Source organism: Gallus gallus, chromosome 8 (genome assembly GCF_016699485.2).
Source record: "Gallus gallus isolate bGalGal1 chromosome 8, bGalGal1.mat.broiler.GRCg7b, whole genome shotgun sequence".
Lineage (NCBI taxonomy): Eukaryota > Metazoa > Chordata > Aves > Galliformes > Phasianidae > Gallus > Gallus gallus.
Genome location: NC_052539.1, coordinates 6,196,910 through 6,223,523, shown reverse-complemented (window position 1 = coordinate 6,223,523; position 26,614 = coordinate 6,196,910). Strand labels below are relative to the sequence as shown.

The 26,614-nt window shown below is 47.8% G+C and overlaps 1 protein-coding gene and 1 long non-coding RNA gene across 3 annotated transcripts in view; both read right to left on the bottom strand.

Moving 5' to 3' along the window:
* ABL2 (ABL proto-oncogene 2, non-receptor tyrosine kinase) overlaps positions 1–15,649 on the bottom strand; it is a 35,617-nt gene extending 19,968 nt beyond the window's left edge. The window contains exon 1 of one of the 2 annotated variants that reach the window (XM_015290508.4): positions 15,270–15,649. In XM_015290508.4, the coding sequence (XP_015145994.3) occupies positions 15,270–15,453 (184 nt within the window). In that variant the 5' untranslated portion in view covers positions 15,454–15,649. Of the gene's footprint in view, positions 1–25; positions 13,281–15,269 lie in introns of those variants that run through there. The other variant, XM_015290509.4, reaches the window with a different exon arrangement.
* A 1,390-nt stretch (positions 15,650–17,039) lies between these two features.
* Positions 17,040–26,586, bottom strand: LOC121111401. Its single transcript, XR_005861891.1, has 3 exons — positions 22,653–26,586; positions 21,939–22,073; positions 17,040–18,749 (listed from the first exon to the last, which is right to left on the bottom strand). It is a non-coding gene; the product is annotated as an uncharacterized LOC121111401 (long non-coding RNA).
* Between the last annotated feature and the right edge of the window lie 28 nt (positions 26,587–26,614).

Sequence of the window (26,614 nt, the reverse complement as noted above, 5' to 3'; positions counted from 1 at the left end):
ACGCTGGGCAGCTGGCACTGCTTACCTTCCGGAAGATGTTCGGAGGGTGGAGCTCCCCAGGTGAGCTGATAGAGCTTCAGTTTCCAGTACATGAGTTTAATTCTTTAATACAATCCCGGAATGCCTGTTAGCACAGATGTGATTGCTCAGTTCCATCCACCCACAGTGAATATGCAGCAACTGCCAAAGCTACACAGTGCTTCTGGTTTAAACAAAGTTCTCGAGCTAAAAATAAACCACAGAGCTGTCAGCCTCAATTGTCAGCCACTGAGATGCTGCTCAAGCAATTGTCCACAGCCATTTTCTTCCCTTGAACAAAGAAGAGTTTTCCTTTCTAAAATACTGACTATATATTTAACTCAAGACTTATGGCCTTGCTTCCACAAAATACGTACGCCTCAGAAAATAAGCCAGTGCTTCCTTTTATCCAAGAGAAGCCTGTCCTGAGCAGGACAATGCTCAAAATGGCATGCTGTCCTGACTGCAGCACCAGGGAGAGCCCTTCACGTGGAGCTGAGCCCTGGCTGAGGGAGTCTGACTGTCCTGCTCCTTCTCAGCCCCCATCCACCGCTGTGTGTGTAAATAAGCGCGGGTGAAGTCAGAGAAACACGTCCATCAGACTAAACTTAGTTACTGGCTGCTCTTCCACTTCCCCTTGGCTAAACCCAGACACTTGTAATTGGCTCTGCTGAGCAGACAAGGGGCTCCATTCAGCAGCGCCGCTCCCAACAGCTGCCAAATAACTGGGGTAACACAAACCCCCACGATTCCTACTCAGAGCAGACAGCTTGTCAGTTTCAGGCTGTGCCATACATTTGTTTTTTAACATCTACTAACAGTGGTGTTCAGCCCTCGTGTATCCAGACCTTAAGAACAAGAATGCACTCACTGAAATGACACTTTCTGAAGAGTTGTTCCAGAATCCAGCAGAACTAATACAGCTTTGAAGGGGAAGAGTCCTTCAAAGACAGGAAGGCTGAACAAGTCCTGTACTCGTAATCTAAAAGCAATCAAAGCTACAAGAAGTCCCAGTTTGAACTGCAGGTATATTGACAAAATAGTCAGCTTCCTTCCAAAGAAGGATAACTGCAAATGAGTAAAATATCATGATTAAGGGTAACAACACAGGTTTGTTACGGATAATTGTTGCCATGATCCACCCTTATCACAGCTCACAGATCCAGCTCTCTTGCTGTACACAGCTCAGAGCTCGATACCCCACCTGCAAAGTTAGAGTCATTCTCCTGTGCAGTAACATCCACGCTTACGCTGAATGTTGTATCATTTCTCCAAGCCGCAGTCTTTCAATTGGCTTTTCTCTCTGTTGACTTTAACTATTTAGCATTATCAGCAACTTTGCTATCCTGCCTTCTTTTGATTTCTTCCTCTTCACATCGTTTGTCAGTCTAATAGTAGCTTCTACATGAAAAGAACAGCTCAGGTAAAGAACAGTTAGGAACAAACAAGTCTTTTTACTCAGCTCTCCAGTAGCTGCATTCCTCACTCTTGTTCATACAACAAAAACACGGATGCATTCCAACAAGGCATATAACCAGTGCTGAGTATGCTGTAGGATTGGGCTTGGTTACCAAATACTGCTATCTTGTGGTGGGAAGCATAAGAAGACGTGGTAAGGGAAAAGAGCAGTTAAAGAGTGCAGAGTTGGATCCAGGAAGAACACTGCAGGTAACGGGAGACCTGAGCACGCCTGGATGCAGGCACAGCAGGGCCAGCCTGAGGGTACTTTTTAACTAGTTTGGCTTCAGAGCAGTAAAGAAAAGCAACAACTCTGCGCCGACGCAGTTAGAGGAGGACCAGTGGAAGCTCTTTAAGGAGCCTTCCTCCCTTAACACTGGCACTGCTGCCTGAGGCTTCTCTCCTGCAGCCCACCCTGGTGGCACAGTGGGACACGCAGAGCACCAGTCACTGTGTTGTCAGTGTTCTGAACTGAAAGCCATCCTGCCCACTAGTACCCCTCTGGCCTTTGGGTGACACTTCTCCAAATGCTCCATTGACTCTGCGTACTATATATATTCGGAGGGAGGAAGGAAGAAGGAAAGGGCTGGGATTTCCCAGTGGGAGGTCAGCACTGCTGCTGGCTCAGCATCCCGTTTCCTCTCGCTCTGCAGAGCAGTGGTTACCCCTCCCCAGCACCCACCCACGACTTAACCTGAGGCAGAAAATGAGACCTCTGCCTACAGAACCTCAGCTGCGCTCTGTTTCACGGCAAAGTCTCCGCCAGTTGTGCCTCACAGCCCTGAGGAGGATATGCGTAACTGCTGCTTACTTTAGGAGTTGTTGTAGGAGATGCACGTTTTGAATCGAGGTTGAGACCAAGGTGCAGTCGTGCCATCCAGAAGGGAACCTCACCCAGTGCCCCACACGTCCTGCTGCCAGAGCCCAAGAAGATTCCTTTAGCATCTTAAACTGAGACTGTTTTCAAATTTGACAGAGTTCCACCTCATTCCTTCTTCCTCCCACTCCGCTGAAAAGCATTCCCAGTTGTTGCTGGCCTATGAAGGTTGTCAGGACAGCTGACTGCTTGGGTTACACAGGGCTGCATTGTATCCCTTCAAGAACCAGCCACCCTAAGTGCTTCCTCTGGGATCAGGGCTCAAGACGGGGCTGACAGCAGCACACCAGGTGCCGTCTTGAAATCTGAAATTCCAAAGCAACAGGCAGTGCTGCAACTGCTCCTCTCAAAGTCACTCTCCCTCTTGAGCCTCTTCAAAGCAAACCTACTCCAAAGCTGACATCTGAGTACCTAAAAGCACAGTGAACCTAAACTCAGCTGCCTGATGTTGCTTCTGAAAATGGAGAAACAGAACTCTCTCTCCTTTCTGCCTCTACCCGCCTCTCACCTGCTGCACCATGCAGGCTTCAAGTAGGCCTTTCAGCTCAGGAAGACTTCATGGAATCAGAAGCTAATTAATATTTGAAAGTTATCTGAAGGGTCTTTAGAATTAATGGCATGTTTCCTGCCCATCAGCATCACTGCCTGAAACAGTCTTCCCATGGCTTTCAAGCTGCTTTAAGCACTTGAAGCCGATGTGACTGTGCTGCACGAAGTGCTTAGAAGTAACACCTTCCTGATAGAGCACAGCACTGAGCCCAAACCCTCAAAAACAGTTAGGGAAGATAGGCGAGGAACGATATTTATGTGAACATACTATTGCTTTGAGATCTCCTCCTACTATCTAGAACAAAGCTGTACAAACATAAAGTTAAGTGAGACTGAAGCAGGCACTGGAATTCTGAATCCCAGCAGCAGTCAGCAGATGGGAGCTCCTCCAGCAAGGATGCTGAAGCTCCTGCAGGAAGGATCAGCAGAGATTCTGGGGCAACGGCCCCTTAAGGTTCTTAATGAACGCATAACACAGACCCAAAACAAGGAAACACCCATAAAGACCAAATAAAGCACCCACAAAGAACACAGCACACAAATGCAGCAATGAAATACAGAGATTAGAGCCTCACGAATACTGACCAGAGAGCTGCATGGAGCCTGACACGTTTTCCTGCTAGCAAGACCATTCATTTAAACACATAGGGTCACACCTCAGGTTCTGAAGCTGGAAAAACTGATTAATGGCAAACGTCAAATTGCTAAAATCAAATACATCAAACAGTGGGCCTTCAAGAGGACTGAGTAATCCAGGCTGGTACGTCCTTTTATTAGTCATGTCCAATGTGACTGTTTGGTCAAACTTCTCTATTGAGAATTTGATCTAACTAAGATGCAGCTGAATAGTACCAGTGTAAGAAGTTCCTGATTACTAGAGAAACGAACAGATCTGTTCATCCAACTGGGATTTTTCTGGGAGACACACTGGTGAAATAACCAACCCATTTGCTTGGCCAACGTCACGTTCACACCTAATTCCTCTGGAAGGCAAAAATCCAAGTCTTTTTTCTTCAAAAACTCTGAAAGCAACTTCCAAAAATTATATACAGGGAGTATTGCAGAGAGGTTATTTATAACGGACTTCATACTACTGGCATGGCTACTGCTGGCCCCAGTAAGGTGAAATTACAACCGACAATAGATGTACACTTCAAGAACAGGAATGAAAGTGACTCACCCAACTAAAGTACACAGGTTTAATGATGTTACTTCTGAAGGCAGGGCAGGGCTTCCTGCATAACGACAGGTACAACGTAATCATGGGGAAACCAACAGTGCTGGCTTTGTTCTGAATGCGTGAAGGTGGCTGCTATCATCTCAGTGAAACCCATGAAGTGCAGGTCATTCCTTCAGACTGGGGAGGCACAACGCTCAGCTCGGGGTGGGGAGCTCTCAGCCCACTGCTAATGGGCACTTCACTCGTATGGAAGCAGTGCAGCACGTAAGGGTGGCAGACAATGCAGGGAAAAGCCAGTGCATGCGAGGAAGGTGCAGTTTGGGCAGAGCAAGAGAGGAAGGAGAACTAAAACCACAATGGTTTCTATGGGCAATACTTCTCTTTAGTCACACCACCACAAGAGGTTAGCATTATCCTGACTACTTGAACGGGGCTCTGTAGCTCTTAAGAGCATCAGTTGGGACTTAGGAAGAACTTCGACTACCTGCTTACTCTAAGGAAGACTGATCAACTGAGCCCTCTGCAGCTGCTGGGATTCATCTCGTGTTGAGATCCACCCGTGCAGGGGAAGGTCTAAAACTGAAACCAAAGTCCCCTGCTAGCTACTACTTGCTAGAAGCTGTGGGAGAGCATGACTCAAACTGGTGCTGGCCATCCACCCCTCCTGAAGCACAGCACTTAAAGCTTTCATTACAAAATCCTTTCAGCATCTAACTAATGAATGATGCCTTCAATACAAAGAATTCAGGACTCTGAAAACAGCTGGTGTACAACACTACTCATGTTCTCTCCATAAACTCTCCTACCCTTCCTCATACTGATGAAGCAGGATTACAGCAAGTTACATTCTAGCATCAAAAAAGAGAAGCAAATCTGTCACAGGGTGAAGCACAACACAAAGCCTCTGTAGTTGGACTTGGAAGGGAAGCTGGACCTGCGGAAAGCACACAGCGTTAGTGTGTAGCACAGACTTCAAAGTGCTAGCAGTTCTGCCAGAGCCCTGCAGCACAAACCATCCTGTCTGCCCATGCCTCGTGCCTTATCTCTGTCACGAAACACTGCCTTCCTTTTATATACTTAGCCTATCAATGGGAAAAACAGATTAAGTAGCAAAGTGCTAAAGAAAACGGTTTTTCTTAACGGCAGAGATTTTTACTCATTTCAATATCCATTCTTTTTAATCTTTGAACAAAGTTGGTTATCTTCATGGGGAGGAAAAAACATTTCCTTCCATTCCTGCATGTCTGTATTCCTGGTTCTAGAGCTGGCATCCTTCATCTGTCCACCAAGGCAGGGAACAAGGGAACAGACTGCTCCACTGGGACAGGAGATGCTCACATAGGAAGATATCAGGCTAACAGGATAAGAAGGAAGGGGGCAGGACCTGCTCAGAGCAAGAAAAAGAAAAGCAATGGGGAACAAAACAAGTATATTGAGTTATGCAAGTGATAGGAAAGATAAATACCACAGAAGAAACACGGGCACGTATGTTGAACAACACAAAATGGAACAGCGGGGCCAGAAAGTAGACTTAAAGGAAGAAAAAGTTGTAGAGCAGTATGTAATAGAAGATACTCACAGGACAGACTGTTAGATACTGAAGGAACGGAAGGTGGCCGTTTTGCCATGGTTTCACCTGTGTCCTTTACACATCAGATGTGGCTCAAAATAAAGATTCGGGCAGCTGAGCAGGAAAGCTAAATGCCCAACGAGGAGGAAATGGTCATTCTTCCCAACTTGTCACCAGCATCTATCCTTGGACACTCAGTCCTGCTGCCCTCCACCTAAGCCTCAGACAATTCAACAGAGGATGACACTTGCTTCTCAAGATAACTCCGAGAATGGCTTGGGTTGGAAGGGACCTTAAGGATCATCCAGTTCCAACTCTATAATAACAGTTCTTTAATTCCTACAAGCAAATCTAGAGCAATCCCAGGAAGGGTAATCTTCAGTTTGGTTAAATGAAGCACCGCTGTACCAGAGCGGGTGATGCACTGAAGCCTGTTTTCCTATTAACAAACTGAGATGTTGCTGCTGTAATAGCTTTTATGGTTTAAAACCTGACGAGCTCATCTCCCTGTAGGCCAAGCAGGGGAAGCACTGGGAGGCAACTGCGTGATGAAGAGTGTTTCAATCCTTCTGTGAGAGGAAATAATGGACGGGGGGATGTAACAAAGCCAGACGTTAAGATGTGAAATGCACTTAAGACCTCAACCTCATAACAAACTAAGAAAGTGCAGGGCAGAAGGACAGCTACAGTACACCAGAGCTCATGCCCTTGCATTTAGGCAGTAATATGCATACCAGAGGAAGACTATCTTAGTTATATTTTAAAACATGCTTCCACATCTCTTTTCCAAAAGTCTGTTTTGTGACCAGTGCGTTCCTTTTAACGTGGCCTGTCACTGACTAGCATGAGGGGCAATGACAGGCAATGTGACTGCATGACCGTGGGCTGCTTGTTAAGGATGAACACCACAGGAGTGTCAGGGCTCCGATGAGCGTCTCAACTCTTCACTGTAACGTAGGAATGTTACAAAACTTCCTTTTTCAAGGCTAACAAGAACCTTGTAGGAGGAGAGAAACTAAGTCAAAGCATTGTAGCACCCTCTCGTGGTAGGCTGGAAAACAATTTTCCCCTAAAGCAGCAGCAATTTACCCCTTTCCCTTCCTTCTTTCTTTCTAATTGCAAGTTCCTGGGCACTGCTGGCTGCTGGGTGTTAGTCTGCCTGGGCTGGACCTGGAAGCCAACTTATGTCTTAACCCCAGCCCGTGAAATGAGAAAAACACTGCATTTTAGCAGAAACACCACAAGGCAGGCACAGAAAGTCACAGCACCCTGATGTTTTTGCCCTTAAGAATTTAATGATGATGGCCTACAAAGAGAAAGCAGGAAATCTGGCATAGCATTGGATACTGTTATGACAAAAGCAAGAGCTGAAGCTGCCAGCCATGGGTTTCACAGGGCAGTTATGGCAGGCTTCTGCAAACCACCACCTGAGCTGCCACCAGCTCTGCACAGCACTCTTAAACCACCCAACGCATCCATGGGAGAAAGGAGGAGGAAAAGCAGGCTGGCTGCTCTCCTGCACTTCCTACCCGACTGCAGTTACTGCACTGAAACAAACCAAAGCCTCAGCTTCTAACAAGAACAACCAGCTCATTTCTTACAGAGTGATGGAAACCTTAATAGCCACAAAGCTTCTTGAGGAGACATGATACATCATTTCCTTACTTATCCTAAGGATCTCCTCCACACAAAGCCTTTTTAATCCAATACGGTACCTCTGCTTTCTCTGTTTACTCTTGAGATTTTAAAACCAGCCACAAATAACTACTGAGTAAAACCAACAAATATAGTACCGAATAACAGGCACAGAGCTTATGATTAGTGGAGAAGTATTCTGCTGTGCTTCACTGGGTAATTGGGACAGAGCACAGCTTTCATGCTGGTATCAGTTACAAAAACACTGTTGGTCCCTTCCCAGGCTTTGCAACTCTCCCTGTCATAGGGAAAAAGGTAGAGGAGAAACACCCATCTCCTTGGTCAGGAGGCACAGCACGGACTCTCCTGAGCTGCAGGGAGCAGACCCTCACTGCTCATACAGGTCACTGCACAAACCATACAGCTCACCACGCCTTGCTTGGTGCCAATCCAGACAGTGAAGAAAGCAGGTCTGAAACCAAACCAGAACTGAGTGCCATCACCAAGTGATCAAAGAAAGGTTCCCAGCAGCTGATCAAGGTCTTGCCTGTACCACAGCCTTCATTCTTCAATCAGCATGCCGTCCAAAGGGTACCCCCACCAAGGGTCAGTGATGTTCTAAAAAGCACATGGAGGACATTTAGAAGTTTAAAGCTCAAGTCTGAAGAAGTTGCTATTTTAAATACCTTAAATCTGAGCCTTGAAACCGCCAACTATTGGACACCGTTATTATTTGCTGGTTTACAGCTACTTCAAAGATGGAGAAATAGTTACGGAAGAGGAACTGCAATTCAGCTCTGAGACAAAGGACACCGTTTCTCTCCCTTCTGCACTGCACACAAAGAAAGGCTTACAATGAAAGCCGGTGTGTGTACGAAGCTGCATGAAACAAGCAGAGAGCCCATCTCACACAGCCCAGCCCAGAGCTCCGCTGGACCATTTGATGGGGGAAGAAAGCTGTGCCACAGACTGTTCCAAAAGCTCTCTGATGCCATTCACGTGTCTATGAAGAGTTCATTTCGCTCTTCCCAGATGACATCACTTGTACCAATTCTTTAAAAGTCTGCAAAAACAAAGCCTTCATTTATTCCTCAGCAACCGTCAGAGTTTGACTGATTGGAAAGTTGTGATACATGAGGTCTCCGGACCAGAAATTACACTTTAATTTGATTTCTTTGGAAATCCCTTCAGGGCCTTTTAACCCCATCGTTCCTCCAGACAAATCCCATCATTTAATACGTTTCAGAAATACCTTCTGCTCTTTGGTTTCCTAAGCAGCAACACAACATTGATGTTCTTATCAGTTGCACAGCCTCCCCCACGTTTCTGAGCAGCAGCAGGAGGACTGAACAGTCATGACACTGCTGGTTAGCAAAATGAACCCAGGGCAGCAAAGGCTTTTAAATAATACTGAGAAAAAGAGTATTTTAAAGTATTATTCCTAAAGCCGAACAGCTGAGATAATATCTCCAGTGTACAGAAATGAAGCTTAAGGGAAGGTGTCCTTAGGGCACAAGAACTCTCCATCCCAGGCGGAGGAACTCAGGAAGGAAGGCAAGAACGTGGTGTGGCTGAACTGGGACCTGCTGGTCAAACTGGAGACCAGAAAGAAAATGCACAGGCAGTGGAAACAGGAACAGGTACCATGGGAAGACTGTGAGAAAGCTGCTAGGCTGTGCAGGGTTGGGGTCAGAGAGGTCTGAACTTGGGTATAGCAGAAGCACTAAGTCAGGGCCTGAAGCAGTGATTGAGCACCTGGTGAGAAGGCAGGGCCAACCCAGGGGAGCTCAGCTGTATGCAATGTAGCTGAGTGAGCAGAAGGGCTGGAGCCAGGATCCACCCCTTCCCAGCCCTCATTTAAAGGCTGGCAGTGGAGGTGAGGACATCTTGTTGAAGATCCCTGCCTACCTGAGGCCTTCTGAAGGTAAGCAGATTTTTCTTTTGTTTCTGTATGTTCTACTTGAGACAAAGGCAAACAGGAACAGTAGAGATGAAAACTCAGTGCTTTGTTGTTGGAATTATAACAAGAACGAGGAAGGCGAAAGAGGCCAGATGTGCACAGGGTCACAGATGCAGAATGATCCCACTGTTGCCTCCTCTAATTTGAGCCAGACAGCGGCAGGTGACAGTTCCTATGCCTTTGCCATACGACTTACACCAGGATGAAGCTGCTTCTGTTTCATGTCAGTGTTAAACAGCAACAGCAGCAACAAAAAAGCAGCAATGAGCCCAAAACCTAAACCAGTAACATGATCTAACAATGGGGATAGTAGAACAGGCTTAAGGAAAAGGAGTTTTCCTTCATCAAAGAGCAACTTCTCTTACGTGAAAGGTTCTTACGTCGTTATTATCACAGAATATCTTCAAGTCAACTTAAATGAAGCTCCAAGTTGATTAATGCAATTATTTGTTTAATTGATGTGCCGTAGTTTAAGATTGTGAGGACGGTGTTTGTGGATGAAAACACTTAAATGGGTTTGGGTGGGAGGGAAGGAAAGAAATGGGGAAAAACTCAGTTGTAAGGAAAATACTGAAATGACCCTTAAAAAAAACCCCACCACAAAATACAGACATAAAATCAATCCGGTTCTTGATGAAAAGGCAAAGTATTACAAGGCTAAGCAATAAAAGGCTGCCTATGTCAGAGCTGATGTGCACCCAAGCGCAGATAAGCAGCCATAGTGGGAGATGCCTGTGTCTTCCTATGAAGACCACAAAGCACGTGAAACTTCCTAAGCAGATATTGGTGATATAACTCAGCTTTGTTGTTGTGGTTTGCAGTGTTACCAACAGGAAGCCTCAATGGTTTTGTAACACTCACTTATTCTACTGAGAACAATCTCTCTGGGTATTACCAAGATCAGGCTTTAAAATAAAACAACGTTATTTCATGACCACAAAGCCAGACAGATGCCAGTGATGGTGCTGTAACAGGGACAGAAAAAATTCAGGCCTGAGAGCTCAACTGCGTTAGCAGCTTGGCACAAGCTTGTGTTGCTCTGCTGAGGAATGACAGTCTGCCGGTGGTCCAAACAGCCCTGAGAATTGTTTCTTTATCAGTAAATGCTCTTCTGAGTGCTGTTAGGAAGGAACCTCAATGCCTATTTGCAGATTCACCTGCAAAGCCAATCAAGAACCCGTTCACACCACAGCTAGCAGGCCCTGCATCACTCCTCATTGCATAGTGCTGTAAGAACAGCTAACCAATTGGCAAGCAGTGATTCCAGGCCTCAGATTCTGATACAGTTATAACCCAGGTGGGGCTTTGGGCTGCACTCATCCATCCTTGGCTTTCCTGCAACACAGGCGGGTGAATGTGAACTTGGCAAGTCACTAAGCAGCCTCACCTGTACTACCTGCAGTAACTTTCACATGTATCCCTACCAGAGTGAGTATAAAATGCTCTGCTTGGTTCACGTTGGTTGGATTTCTGTGTAGTATCTTAGCGTGTGAACTAGTCAGCTGCTGGCAGTATTTAGAAGACAGTTAACATGAAGCAGTGACAACTAACAGAAACGGGCTAGAATAAGCCGTGCTAACAATTATCTAGCTGTATTTATAAAACAAGATCTAAAAAGTAGGATTTGCTTTGAGCAAGGACAGGCTTGCTTTAGGAACCTGACATATGCTGAAGCAAGTGGGTCACAGAACAGGTCACTTCTTCTGAACGCCAGTGAAAACATGACTTCAAGCCTACCGTCCCAGAATCTGTAATTAGCACTAAGATCTTCCTGCAGACAGCCTTGCTGCAGTGTCACTGGGAGACAGCCCAACCCTCCCTTAACTCTTAATTACAGGAGCTGTCAGTTCAGCGAGATTAAAAAAGATGATTGAAGCCGCTTGTGACAACTTCCTTTTGTGCCCAATGGCTTACAGAGCCACTTGCCACTGATTTGCTCTCTTGGCTGTGTCCTTATTTCAAGAACCAAAATGCACGAGGTTGGTTTTTTTTTTTTGCCAAACGTTGCATTTGCAAGCAATAGGGAGTTTGTGAAATATTGCTAGAACAACTCATACCACGCCATCTGCTGCATGTGGAGAGCTGAGAAACCACAGAGCTGCCCGGGCTTTCAGATCTGCTTTTTGAGATAGTTCTCATCGCTGTGTTTGTCAGTAACTTCAGTTCAGCCTTACCTTCAGCTGCGTTCCTGTGCATGTGGAAAGTACCTGAGAAATGTAAGTAATATATGTCAGGAACTCGGACAGATCCGTGCTCTGTATGATGCTGTCCCTTCTGAGTTGGTAGAGTCCTCTTGCTTGTGAAGTGCAGGATGCAAAAATTCCAACGTAAGGGATGAAAAGGAGCATGCAACCGAACCTGCAGCAGTAATGCAGCTATGGTGGAGAACAGTGCAGCAGAGAAGGAGAAGGCTGTCACTTCATATTCTGCAGGAGACATTCCTCCAGACACTCAGCTGAACTACGCTTCATTCCCCAAATAATTAGTTAAGAGTTATTTATACGTTACGGTCCCACAAGATTTCTGATTTACAGTACAAAGAGCCAGGCGCTGAATACAGTGATTATATTCCATCTGCACAGGGCATTTACTGACAGGAAAGTCTGCGGGCGAGGAGCTCTGGCCCAACTTTGCTGCTTTTCACTGGGACGAAAACTAAAGAACATTTTAGGAGGCCCACAAAGTACAGTTGTTAAACTGACCCTGTTTTCTCTCCCTCTTTCCATTTTCCTGTATCCAAGCCTTCGGTTCCACTGGATTTCAAAGGGACACTTATTTGTGCTTCTTCCTATTTTAGAATGTTTTTATCATGTGGCGCAGCACTCCGACCGCCTTAGGGGAGCTTTAATGATAATTTTATTTTTAAAAGTATAGGCTTATCTTGCTTGACCTTGATGCACTGAGGAAAAGGTTGCTAAACCCCTCCTCTAGAAAACAAAACAAGGAACAAATGTCCCGCGCCTGCCGGATCAAAAGCTCAAGTGTGGCAGTGCTTTTTGCTACCCCAAAATATATCACCAAGGCAACGGCAGCAGTACTGCAAACAGGTACAGCAAAGGCCTCCCAGCCAGGATTTAAATAATCTCCTTTTCCTGCAGTATGTTTTCTTCAACACTCAGCAAGTCTTCTCGGAGATGAAAAGCATGCTAACACCATTCCAAAGAGTATCCTGGTACAGGAGGCGGTTATCACTGCTCTTCAAGAAGAAAACACGAGCGTGTCGCTGTCTGAAGGCCATACAAGGAGCCGACACCAATTGGAAGCCATTGGTTCTCAGTGATTGTACCCCTTCTCTCAAACAAACTACCTAAAGGATAAGGGAGCCTACCTTCCTGTTCTCCACCCTGCTCTTTCTCTGGAAGGAAAACGACCTGTGACAGCACCAAGAAGAACTTTTCTTACCTGGCTGTACCAAACAGGAAAAAACTGATCTTAATCTGGTGTTTGCTACAGCTGCTCCCCACTGAGGGACTGTCTCTGTGGGTCCAGTTAACCCTGCAGCTGCCTAAAAAGGCATACAAGTGTTTCAGTTCACACTCCCCCTCTCCAGTACATCACCACTAGTAAACAACATGCCTGGTGGTCCACTGCTTGCTTTTGTAAGTCACAGATCATGTGCTAGGAATGCCAGCAGGAGGTACTTTGAAGGCCTAACTGCAAAATTCACAGTTGATCTTCTGCGTCTCGGAGAGCTCTGCTCCACTGACAACAAACCACACGCGTGTATCAGCTTACTTAGGTCTTTTCTGCTCAGCTTCCATGTGACAGTGAGCTGAAGCCCTGAGGAGCTGAGGGGTCTGTTGTCATGGCAGAATAGCAGGCTGCTATAGCAGAGATTTCCATACTCCTCTCATAAAGAGGAAAACATCTTCCAACTCCTTGTTTCTCCCAAAAATAGGTGCAGGCATTCCATCTGGCTATCCGTACATGACTGCAGCTGGAACCTCTGTACTATGGCAAACAATGCTGGGACAAACCAGCTTAACTCCATCTCCATCTTGCATAGACAAATGTACTTCCAAGTTAGTTGTTTAGAAATACGTCTTGGGTTTTGGTGGCCTAGCATAAGAGATTGTACAGTCAAGTACAACCAGCAGCAACTACAGCGTCTCAGTCAAAGCAGCACTGTGTTCAAGGGAAGCCTGCAGGAAGGCAGGTGGAGTAAAACAGGACAAGGATGGTGAGTGAAAGCTAAGAATAGATCTTAGGGAAAAAAAAATCCCAGGCGAGGGAAGTCAGGGTCACAAAAAAAGAAAGAAGAAATTGCTGAGAAAGGAAGTTGGTTCCAGATCCAGGAGTATGATGGATTTTGGTTATTGCCCAAGACAGGTGTTTAAATGTGTACCCAAGTTAACTAGCTTTTGCTATAGATTATTACTATGAGCTTTTCACTCACACTGAGTGAAATATACATGGATATACGGGGTTGAGGAGTTCACCAATACAGGGTGGCAGTCTGAAGGTTGCCCTGAATCTCTCCAAAGCAAGATAGGAAAGAAAAAAACCCACAAACTTTTACCTAACATAGAAGAATAGAAATCTGCATTCCATTTTCAACAGACACATACCCCTTTACCATCTGCAAAGAAAGGAACTGAAGTGACAAAAACCTGAGGAAAAAATGAAATGATTACCTTACTGCTGGAGCAATGACTGCACTTCCCACACGCCCTTCCTGCTTCTCCTACTACGCACGCCTTGGGAGAGCAAGAACCAAGCAGTCATCGTGGTACCAAAGTACTGCAAGTTGGTTTGGCATGTGCTGGACTCTTGCCTGCTATGTCATGCTTGGCAATCTATACAGCAATTCTACTCTGTCTCAAACGTTGTAGGTGTCAGCATGCTAAAAGAACCAGGGTAGGTGCACAGCAGAGATCTGAATTCACAGTATTATTCCATTTTACAGTAATGGTTTCCCCAAAGTGCCTTCTAAAATGCAAACACACAACAGAGTATAAGACATCAAATCAACGATGCCACAGTTGAGAGAGGCAGTGAAATAGTAATCCTTAGCTTTAACTGTATTGCAATAGTGGGTCAAGCATTTTGGCAAGCGTGGAGCTGTTTTGGTTTTCTAGCTGCTGCTGCTCCCTGAGCTGCAATAACACTGAGAATTTAAGAAGCAGATTTAGCACTGCACCCTTGTTTTGATAGATGCTTCCATGTCAGCAGTCACGGCAGATGATATTTACATTGAGACTGCTCGTTGCACGTTCCTTAATCTTTTTGCCTCTGCTCATTCTATTGAGCAAAAGGAAATATGCATTGTCAGAACCAGCCTCGCTCCACAGACATTGACATCCCCCTATAAGAAGGCAAACCACAATGCTCCCCAGAGCAGATTCAGCTCCTCAGGGTTACATCCATGCGTCTATAGCCTCAGTACTCGTGCTGAGGCAGCCCATTTATGGCACCACATGGAAACCTGTGTCTTGTATTAAGAAGTTGCCAAACCGAAATAACAGATAGAATATCATAGTTATCAAAGATTGGGATTTGAAGTTGTGGGCTCCTCCTCGGAGAGACTACCGAGATGAATCGCGTCGCATCGAGTGTTTCTGGTTTCAGCTTACAGCGATAAGACAGAAAGGGATAAGCGTAAACTTCAGCTGCAAACCGGATGGATGGCAGCTGCAGCATCCCAGGCAAAAGGAAAAGCCCTTTGCGATACAGACCTTGACAAAGCACGAGTTCCCGATCCAGACGGGCACGCTGCGAGTCCCTCGATAAAGCGAAAGCCCAAGTTCGGCTCGCGAGCACATGGAGCGGCTATCCTCGTAAACAAACCCGGCGCCGCGCCGCGCCGTATCCCCGGGCCGGGCAGCCCCCGCGAGCCGATGCGGGCACCCCCGGGACGTGGCAGCGCTGCCCTGCCCAGCGCCATCCCCGCCCGGCCGAGGCGCCGCTCCTCCCCGCCCCCCACCCCGGCCCAGCCGGCCACAACAAAAGCGGAGGGCAGACGGGCGCTCTCGCCCCTTCCCCGCGCGGCCCCGCCCGGCCCCGCGCCCCGCCGGCCCCTCACCGTGCTGCGCGAAGACGTTGAAGCCGCCCTCGGCCGCGCGCCCGGCCGCCTCCCTGCGGCGGCCCGCCGGCCTGCCCGCGCCGCTCCCTCGCGGTCCCCTCGGCGGCTGCTGCTGCTGCTGGGGCGGCGGCTGCTGCTGGAGCCCGGCGCCCGGCTCCCCGACGCGGCCCACCTGCTGCCCCATCGCCGCGCTGCCGGCCGCGGCCCGCCGCTCACATGCCGCCGCTGCCCGGCCCGGCGGGCGGCCTCCCGCTCCTCCCCCGTGCGCGGCCCGGCGGCTCCAGCCCGCCCCCGCCGGCCCCGCGGCGCTCCGGCCTGGCGCTCACGGACTCTCCCCCTCAGCCCCCGCCGCCATCTTATACCACAGAGCGCCGGGAGAGGGGACAGAGCGGCTCCCGCAGCCGCCTCCGGTCCTCCCGTGGAGGCCGCCCCCTCCCCGCCCGCCCCCTCCCAGGCGCGCGGGCGGTGCCGCCGGCGGGCGGGAGGTCGCGGCCCCGTCAGGCCGGGTCGTGCCCCGTGGAGCGCGCTCTTTGTGTCTTCCTAAAGTCACTGACGCGTCCGCAGTGCCCGCGTTAAGGCGCCCTGCTCGCGCCTGGGGGCGAGACCTGCGGGGTTGTGACCCGGGGGGCTCAGTTTGGGCATCGGGAATTAATAGGTCCTTCACCTGAGGGCGGCCGGGCACTGGGACGCAGCGCGCTCAGCCGCACGGTGCGATATCATATCGGGGTGGTCCTGTGTGGAGGCAGGAGTCTGACCGCGTGGGCCCCGTGGGTCCTTTGCAGCTCTGCTCGGTGGTTCCGTGTCGCCGTGCACTGCACAGGGTGACCTTTAAAGGTTCCTCCCAGCTCCAACAGTTCTCTGGTTCCGTGTAAAGCTGGGGCTGCTTTCCCACCTGGTGCAGGTCAGAGCTCAGTGGGGATGCACTGCGCACAGCTTGCAGCCTGTGGATGTGGAAGCTTACCCCAGCCCTCTGCAGGCCCATTTGCTCATTCTGCGTGCTCTGTTTCCCCCCTCTGCTCCATGTATACTTCCCATGCCGTGTGCACCTCTTCCATTGCTCACAAGGCCCCGGGTGAACTCCCAGGGCCCCGACACACAACCTGCCCTCTTTGTCCCCTCCTGACCCAGGGCACGGAGGAGCAGGGAGGCACAGCCGCATGAATAACACGGGGCGTGTTGCTGCACGGCGTGGCTGGCAGCAGCATCTTGTCATCAGGTGGCTGAGCATGCACTGTAACTAATTGGTGTGCACCGTCTTCTTTCAGCCTCTCTAATCCTGCATAAGGCTTTCCAGCTAAAGCAGAAGGGAGGAGGTTTCATCCTAAGAGACAGTGATCCTTGCCGCAGTGTAGAAGACCTGAGCTCTTGAAGGTGATTCTCTCTCCAAGCTAGCCACTGCGATAGCAGTATGTTGGCAGTGTTTGTTTCTTCATGGATAAGATGCAGTGCTGTCAGCCTCAGGTGTCCTCACCGCATCGCGGAGAGCAATGATAAACCCACAGCAACCCACGCCTACATCAACCCTCACGTGGCTGTCTGCACTGGGATGCTGAGGAGAAACTCCTCCGCGGCGGTCAGCTTGCCTGTCTGCAATGCCTGGTGACGCTTCTGAGGCCACACTCTACCTTCCCCGGGTCGCAAGGTGTGACCAAAACGCTATCCGTACTGTCACATGCACCTGAACTGCGTACAACCCAGTTGTAGTGCACCAGCTGGGCTGGCGCGTGCCCTGACGCAGGCTAGAGTGAATAGGAGCGAGGAGCATGAGCCATCAGAAATGCCTTAATGTACTGCATTAATAAACCAGGAACACCGGGGAGATCAGGAAATAGAGGCAGGCTTGCTAATAACACACAGCAAAGCAGTTCCTAAAATAGCACTGGGGCTATCTGGGGTACGCACTGCCAAGTCCCAGCACACAGCGTGGGCATGGCTATGAGAGCATGAGCGGAGGGCGTGTGTGCAGCATGGGCAGAGCTGATGGGCAGTGGGTAAACTCTGCAGTGGAGATATTTGCTGGTATCCTTCCAGCTAGAATTTGCAGGGTTTGGCATTCGTAAATGGCTTGCCTCGTAAACAAAATGTATGTTCTCTGGAGGCTGCAGGGAGACAACAAACATAAAACTCCTTTGTGCCATTTGCAGTTGCATTGTAGGGTAGAACAACTCTTTCATATCAACACGAATGGTACTTTTATTTCCTAATGCCTCTTTACTCGCTGATCCTAAAGAGCTAACCAGAAGAAGGCCATTAGCATTTCAAAAGGAGATGCCAACATCAAGAGACTATTATGCTTAGGTGCACTAAGGAGAATTGTGTTTAATCACTGCTCTTATTCCTCGGGCCTTACGAAATCCCTCACTCCCTGTATCAGCAGCTTGTGCACATACAACAGCTCGCTGTGGGTTACATTAATGTCTGACTGCTTGGGAAATGTCTGCCACGCAGTAATATCTGAGCTGGGGGTGGAGTCAGACAGGGACTTTGTTGTGGAGGGAAGGGGTCTGTAGCATGGCTTGCTACTGTACAGCAGTGTTTTGAGACCGTGCCATATCCTATATAAAAAGCTTCAAAACCAGTGCCCAAGATACCACCAGGTGTGTCTGGTAGGACCAGGAGGACATATCAGGACAACCTGTGTCCTCAGACTGTACCCCACTTGGTGCCCTCAGGAATGTATTTGAAATGGCATCATTTCCTCTGGCCCCATGTAACAGGGGGTGCCAAGGCCTGGTTGGGGCCCACCATTCCGGATTTCCTAAAAGAGCAATGGGGCTGTAAAGAAGAAGCTCCCCAAACTGAAACTGACCCTGTGTGGCTGAGTCACTGATGACACAGAGCCACACCACTCCACGTTGTTAGAACAGGGGCTAATGAGTATTTACTTCACGGAGTGCTGCAGTTATTAACTATGCCAAGATTACAAACTGCTTTTAAGAGGAGATGTTTAAATCTGTACCAGTGCTACCTTCTATTGTCAACTGTGATGCTATCAGGCTCACGCCGTGTCAGGAATAGGTTATTTGTCAGAAGGTAATTTCTTTTGAAGAGGGCTGGCAACATTTGGTATCCTTACAGCTACTGCCCTCCTGGCAATTTTGGGCTCCCAGTCAATCTGCCATCTCATGAGCTGTTTGGGTAAGGGATAAAAGCACCGAGGAACAAAGGCATCATTGATGTTGCAGTAATAGGCCTGACCAGAAATGTGGTATTTCTAGCATCACTTCAGAACTGACTTTAAGTACTTGCCAGATATCCATTTCTTGAAGTTTCTTCTCAGTACTAAGAATGCATTGCTGCACGTCCACAGCGTGCTCCAAAAATCACAAGATCAAGTCAGTGGTGGATGAGCAGAGCTCTGCACAACGCCATGAACTCACAGCTGTCCTTTGCACGACGTGTGGGTTCTGTGCCAGAAGAAGCCCGTGGATAAATTGGAGGCTCCTAGCTTGAGTCAGCTGGGCAGTTTGGATTTGTAACCTGGGAAAAATGAACCAGTGTTACTGTACTGGTAACGTGAAAATTAACTCTAGGAGTAATCTTTGTTCTTCTTCCAACTCACACACCTTCTGTGGGTCGAAGCTACAGAGAGAAACATGTTTCTATTCAATATCTGGCCCATGTTTAGGAAGCGGACAATATGACTTGCAGCATTTGTTAACTGCTTAGGACAGCAGAAGCTCAATCCCAACGGAGGCATTTGGGGACTTCCCAAGAATAAGGGAGATGTATGCTTCCCATGTCAGGATTTTCGTGCTCCTGCTGCAATGCCAGAACAGGTTGTGGAAATCAGGATGGCTGTAACTCAGCTGGGATGGCTGCAGAAGGCAACGTGTGATGTCCACGATGTCCGGGCATTGCTGCTGGGTGTGCCTGTATCACACCCAGCCTCGGTCAGTGCAAACAGCAGGCGGCCTCCTCTGAGCCGTAACAAAGAGAGGCATTAAAAAAGAAAGAGAAATTTAAAGATGTGATAGAGCTTTTGTGACAAGAGGTCGGTTACCCTGCAATAAGCAGTAAAAGCCTGTAAGTGCTGAGCCATTTCAAAGCAGAATGTCACTTCTGGATGAAACACACATGAGCGCTCATCCCTTCGTCTCCGACTGACAGCTCTTAGCACACAGCCTGCAGAGCTCTGTCACAGCACAATAGTTGGCATTTCAGCCTTTTAAAAGTTATTTTTAACCTTCACTATGATTTAAACTGTGCTATGGCACATGCAAGTTTGCCTGAACTACTTGCACGCCTGTTCAATGAGGGTCTACGAGCACAGACTCTTTCCTGGAAGTATGGTTTTCTAGCAGATTTTGGCCAACGGCACAGAAACATTCATACACAGCCTCTGACAGGTGACACTTCTTCTGCTAACTGCACTTTTGGTCCACCATAGTTAACGCTGTAAAAGCTACAGACACACACTGTGGTTTTGCATTAGCTGTAGTGCGCAGCTAACTGCTCCCACTGGGTTACAGCTGCGTGGCTGTCCTTGCCCATATATCTATTAACTGTAAATAGGAACGTATTAACTGCTCTGAGGGTTTACATGAACCGTTCCCATTGTGGTATAACCCACAACCTTCTCATAGTCTCCATCAGGGGAGAACTGGAGGTGCAGGGGCACGGAATAAGCAGCTTGTTGGACTTCTTCAGCAACTGCTTTCCTGTCTGATATATTTGGGAGTGCTACAGCTGCACCACCCTTCCCACGGATCTGCTTAAGGCAGGAAAAGAGGTACAAGGGTATATGGGTAAGAACATTAAGAATGGTGTTTGTTTGCCTTTTTCTCTAGAAAATGATGCCTCTACCAAAAAAAAAAAAGGAAGGAAGAAGGTGAGAAGCCTCAGCATCTGCTGGCAATTGCAAATCAGTACTCAGCTTGCCCAGCGTGATTACTGATAAAGAGCACTTGCTGAGGTAACATGAGGTTCCCTGATGGCATTGGTGATGATTCAGGCTTTTAGGTCTGCAGAAGGGTCAATAGGAGTGTTACCACCAGCGTTCCAGCGCTGCTTCAGTTCATATTTAGGAGCCTAATTCTTTTGGTTTCTAATCTATTGAACAGTGAGAGATGTCTGGTTTGCAGACAGAAGCTTTTTGTTCTGTGTTTTCTCCTCTCGCTGGCTGGGAGGTTTGTAGCCAGAGAGCTGACATTTAGCTAAGGGACAGCAAACACTTCAGAGTGCAATGCTCTATCAGTGCCTCGAGACCGAACTCATCCCACCTTACACTCCCGTGATAGATACCGTACCACGTTTGAATTAGACTAAGCAAAGCACCATAGTAGTCCAGAACAAAATAGAGGCTTCGTTAGCTCAGAAGAAAATAAGTTTTCTAATAGGTTTTCTAATAAGTGCAGTTAAAATTAGGTTGAATTCAGACTTATCAGTGCTTCCTTCCCATGCTCTATGCCTCACATACCGGTTTCCCCTCATGCTTCCTCCATCTCCCCTTCTCTCTTGCCCCCTCTGGCTGTCACTCATGCTCAGAATGCTTTGCCAGCCAGTGAGTCCTTAAAGCTCAGTCTCAAATACTGCTGCAAAGACCTGGGAGATTCTTCCTTGGCAGGCTTTCCAATTTAATTATGCACGAATTGTAAGCGATTGCTGCGTCTTTCAAACGACATTGTGCTCCTGCCTCGTGATCTAATACAGAATTAAATACCTTCAGTTTGCAGTTCTCAGATTTAACGTTGTTTCTTTGAAAAGTGCTCAGCCACGTGAAACTGCAAACAGCAACGCAGTCAAACCAATGAAGCAAACAGGCCAAACCACGAAAGGCCCACCGTTGTCTGAGGTGTCTCCATGCATGTGCTTCCACGTGTGGGCGCACAGAGCAGTACCCAAGGGATCGACATGCACCTTTGTAACCGAACCTCACTTAGGTTTAAAGCCTGTTCGTTCTGTTAAGCATGCAAATATTTCCATTCTCTTTGCAGATGCCGCCCCTTTGCTCATCAGCACACCTCTCACAAAGCACCCAAGCCCTAACCCCGCTCTGATTGGGCTCTCAGTGTGTTTTGTGTGGTCTTTGGACAGACTGTAAACTCGCAGAAGTAGGAAACATCTTATGAAAAAAACCTTACACTGTCTCATTTCGCATCCAAATTCTTCTCCCATACCAGCTGTGTGTGTTTGCCTAGCAGCAAGTCTTCTGTTAATGAATGACTTGTTCTCATTAGCTTGTCAGGCTGGATATGTAGCCTGCAGTTCCTACTCACACAGAGCCGCACACCCTCCCTTGTAGCTGCTGGTAAAGCAAATAATGAGATATACAAAGCCTTGTGTCACCGGGTTTGGCCTTTGCACGTTTAATCATTAACTAACACAGAGAGCCAGAATTAAGTAACTAGCTGGTGGTTAAATATATTGAACATCAGCTGAGTCCTACGGGCTGCCTGCGGTGGGATTTGTTGCAGACTTTGCCATTGGCTGCCACTTCTAAGACCTTTGTAGAAGGGAAGAAAAGTTGTTTGCTGAGAACTACTCAGCAGAGCCAAGGGAGTTGCACTCCATACATTTGTTCTGTGAAACTGAAATCCGAGGTGGATTCTCTGACACCTGGGAGGTTTCCAAAATGAGACCCTGAGAAACTCTGCCTAACTGTGAAGCTAGATGTGCTTCGGTCAGGAGATGGGACTCACTGAGCTCCAATGAGCCCTGCCAGCTTACCTTCTTATTCTGTTAGAAGCTGAGATCACCTGCAGGTCTCCCCCATTCAGAGCATTAATACACTGTCCTTTAGCCTGGCTGAATTCTTCACGGAACTCACTGAATATGTCTGGAACCTCTGCTCCTCCATCTCATCTGTGTAAAACAGCCATCAGGTTCAAAAGTTACTGGAGGTGAAAGATGGAGCAGACAGACAGGCACTCCCTTCATCTAACGCACAGGACAGCTGTATAAGCCTTGCCTCCTTAAGACAACCTTCCTTCCTTTTACCTTTGAGCAGAAAACTTGTCAAGTGTGCACCTAACGAGGCCTGAAGCTGTGTTGTATACTCCCAGCTGCAGCCAACCTGAAATAATACCCCCCCTAGAGCCAATAGCACATTTCATACAGCTGAGATATTTACTGTGCAATGGGAGCTATGCAGAGAAGTTGAGACATTTAAGCCTGAAACCCAGGCATCCCCTTTCTGATAAAGATTATACTGTTGTGCTCACACGGGCATATGTTAAAGTCTCCCTGCAGCTTTGTCCATCTCTGCTGGCAGACACGGGAGTGTGTCTGTTACCTCTCTGTGTCATCCTCAACTTTCTCATACCCGGGGGTGACAGAAAGGGGAATTTGACCTCAGCATGCTAGAGACCGCCTGGCTGTCTGCTGTCTGCCTTTCCCTTTCTGTCTCTTCTTTCTCAGGATGTAGTCACACTACAAAATTACCTTGTCTCAAAGTCTTTCCCAGGGGTTGCTGGCGATGAAGGGCAGACGTGTGACGTGCATCGATAGCCTGTGCTGCTGCAGGAGACACTGACACAGAGTGAATCCCCTGTGGGCTGTACGTGACCCTGAGATCTCCGTTCGCCCAAGCCAGCTTTGCATCCCTCAGCGTCTCCTCTGCAAGGGGCCAGCTGTATTGCTTCAGCTTGCTTGATCAGCTGAGTGATGTCTCTTGCAGCGATGGCAGCAGACGATAGTGTTCCCTTTTCTCTCAGTTTACAGACAACAAACCTATCTTCTCCAGCTTTTGATCGCCCTGGAAAACATTACTTTTGTGTTCCTGGGAAAGAGCTTCATAGCTTTTCTATTTTCTGCCTCACAGGGAAGCAGAAACTGTGAAATTATCAGCATCCTCGGTGTCTCTGTACGTTCCCTGGAGCTGTTATACTGTGCAGTCTGAAATAGAGATCTGCCTCAGGGATTTGCTAATGATGCATTCAGTCTCAGCATGGCACATGCTCATTCCTGGGGAGTTACCGAGTTAGCATTTATAGTTCCACACTTTTCCTCTGAGTACATGAAACCCTCTGATTTTCCCTCAGCACTGAGGTCTTTGCGCGTTGGATTCTCTTCTCATGACAGCTCGTTTGGAATGCCACCAGAAAGCTTTCAGCCTGGATCTCTCCTCCTCAAATCATAGACTACAGTAGCATCACACCAGTGATCCTCCCATGACTTGGTGCCCGATCATCAGGCAACAGAGAAATGCAGTCTTTGGAGGCACATTTTCAGAATAACAAAACAAAGACATTTGCAGTGAAGATGGGTGATTGTTAGCGTTGCTGCTGGAAGCCTTTTGCAACTGAGTAAATAAGCTCATCAATGAAAAGCAAGGAGCCAGCAGACGGTGAGGAAAGCACAAGAGGACAAACCATGGGAAGTAAGCACTGCTGCTGTCCTACTGGTGCTAACTTGGGTCCATCGTGTAGGGATGTGGCAGTGGTAGAGGATGAAGTTACCCCACTCGAGCTTACCCTGTCCTCTGGTTTGTTTGTCAACTCTTGTTTCTCCTGACGCTTCAGGCAAGGAGAATTTTCTTTGCGTCTGAGCAAGGGCTGAAGCAGCAGGAACATTTTTACTGCACTTCATAGTAACTTGCTAGCGAAGACAAGACTTTTCTTGCATGACCTACATGCCTGAACTCAGAATCCCTCTCCTGGGTCTGCCATCTTCAGATTTAAAACCTTTAAACAAGCTCAAGTTTTCATCTCCTCATCCATATTTCCAAAGCATGTAAGCCTCAAGGCACTAGGCCAGCAACAGAATATTGCTGAGCACAAAGATGGTTTTGTAACCACATCAACTCAGCCCAATGCCAATCAAATGCAGCAAACCCTGCATATTGCTTCACCTCCCAGCACAGTTCCATTGCAACCTTCCGTTTTTGCTGGTCCTCGGCTGATAGGAAAAGCGATTCTCCCCGCTTTGTAACTCTATTCTATTTTTTCACTTGCAGTGAAATAGTGTTGAGAGCTGCCAGAGGCTCAGCTGCGACACAGATCTATCTGAATTCAGGGCTTTGGAAGTGCTCCTTCACGCTTGTCATCTCCTTCAAAAGGCACTGCATTGTACCAAGTCTGTACATTCTTTACCTCTCTACTTGTTGCTATGGCCAGAGATGCCAAGTTTCAGCCTAATTCTTTTGAGAGACCAGACAGAAATCTGGATTTTCTTTCTTTCTGCTTTGTTTCTGCTCCTGGCTCCTACACTGTTCTCCCTTACCGTCACCCAAAACTTCTTTCCAAGGCAGCTCGGAAACTTGGAAAGCACTGCCGTCTCCAATCCCTCAAACCCAGCAGCGCTCCCCCCTTTGCCTGAATCAGGCAGGCTTCAGCAGAGAAGAGAACAAACTCACAGAGCTCCTCTCTGGCCAGGTATTTCCAAAGTGAAGGAGAAGCAAAAAGGACCAGATGGGTACAGCCATGAGTAAAGAAGAGGGAAGGTTTTGGCAGGGCAGCTACAAATGCACGGTGTTCTCTGTCAGGCTTGGGAAGGGCTCTTGCAGAAGGGAGAGCAGCAGGCCGGGCTGCATCACTGCCATGGAAACAGCCAAATTGCTGGTTGGACGGATTTAGAAACGTCTTCTGCTTGGGACTACTTTCAGTAGATGTCACCTATCTCTGCAGAGATGAAAACAAAGTGGAAACGAGGCAATGCCTCGTGCTGAAAACATAATTTCTTTCTTAGTTTACAGTGGAGACTCGGTCTTCCATGGCTTTATGGAGATATTTGCTCCCCACTGAAAACTAGGTCGTGGTTTTGGTGGGTATTACTTTTCCCCACATCCTCTTGTTTTTGGAGGGCTTTCAGTATGAGGAAGAGAAACCACTTTCAGCATTACGATCCCAGTTGCATCTCAAAGCTCCTAGGCTTCTCCGTGGTGTTCACCGTGGAGTTCGGGTAGCAGCCTGACTACCTAAGTGACATTTCTCTCCAAGATCTCTTCTTGATGACCTCAAAGATGACGTATTTCCTCAAAGAGAAAACCTGCCTGATTTGTCCTCATTTCGTTTCCCCTCACCTTTTGCAGCCTAATACCTTTCCCACGGCCTCACAATGTTCTTTTTGAAGACAAGCTAAAAGATTACAAAATAAAGCTGGGATGCTGCAGAAGGAGAAAAGCATTGGCAGAAAGCACAGTTCAGCTTAGCAGGGTTAAACTGTAGTTACACCCACACAGATTCAATGCCTTTCACGATTCGCTGCTTAGGAGCTTCTTTTTAAACATGCCAAGGAAACAACATCCTCAACTGAAACAGCAAACCAACCCTGCTAAACTGACAAGGCTCACTCAAAATGATGGGGAAAGGAGAGATTATTTGCCTCTTGGAAAATAATGCAAATGTGGCACGGCGAGAAGGTCAGCATTTGAATTTCTGAGCTTGCAGAGCAATCCGGCAACCTGCTGACAGGCAGCAGGGCTTCACTTCTGTTAGGAAGGGTGATTTCAGCTCGGTAGCACAGTGAGGTCTGAGTAAGGAGACCACTGCCCTCTGCTGAGAGAACTGCACTTGCTTCTCCGACTGCTCCAAATGCCAGCAAAAGTGGCAGCTGCACTGCTTGTAAGCGCACGAGGCATTGCCCACCGAGGCCCACGTTTCATTCCTGTTGCCCCTGTCTCTTTACAGCAGTTTGCTGAGCTGAACCTCTCGTAGCAAATGTTTTGAACGCTCTCGGAGTAAATAGGAGCAAGGGTAACTGCGCACAAAATCTGGACGTGATGATAGCAGCAGCTGTGAAAGCTCGGGCTGGAGGTTGCAGAAGCAGCCTGTATGATTTATGAACACTTCGGGCACCCTCGGCTATGTGATGTGTGCTGGAGCCAGATTTAGGTTTTCTTGCCAAAATGCAGTCACGCATTATCAGGTCAGGCTGAAGCCCTCTACAGTTTCTTAAATGATGGGTGATTCGGTCTTTTCTTAACTGCTGCTTTGCCTGACTGAGGTTTGACCTCGGCCTTACAGCAGCACCATTTTTCCTGCTGTGCAAAACTAGATCGTGCATTGCTACACTTCAGTGACACGGTATGATATGATACAGGCCTAACTTCGCTGCCATTGTGGCATTTGTTAAAAAAAGGATGAAAAAAACACCAACTCTCTACAAAGTGTAACGGGTAACAGTATTTCCTGCCACTTGAGGGAGCTCTTTCATTGATCCATTTTCATTTACACAGTTGCTATGGTGCATGCGTATTGAGAAGTGATTAAACCATACCTGAAGTAGCATATTATGACTGTTTAGAAGGGTGGATTGTGACAGGACAAGGGGGAATGGTTTTAAACTGAGACAGGGGAGGTTTAGGTTGGATATTAGGAGGAAGTTTTTCACCCAGAGGGTGGTGATGCACTGAACAGGTTGCCCAAGGAGGCTGTGGATGCCCCATCCTTGGAGGCATTCAAGGC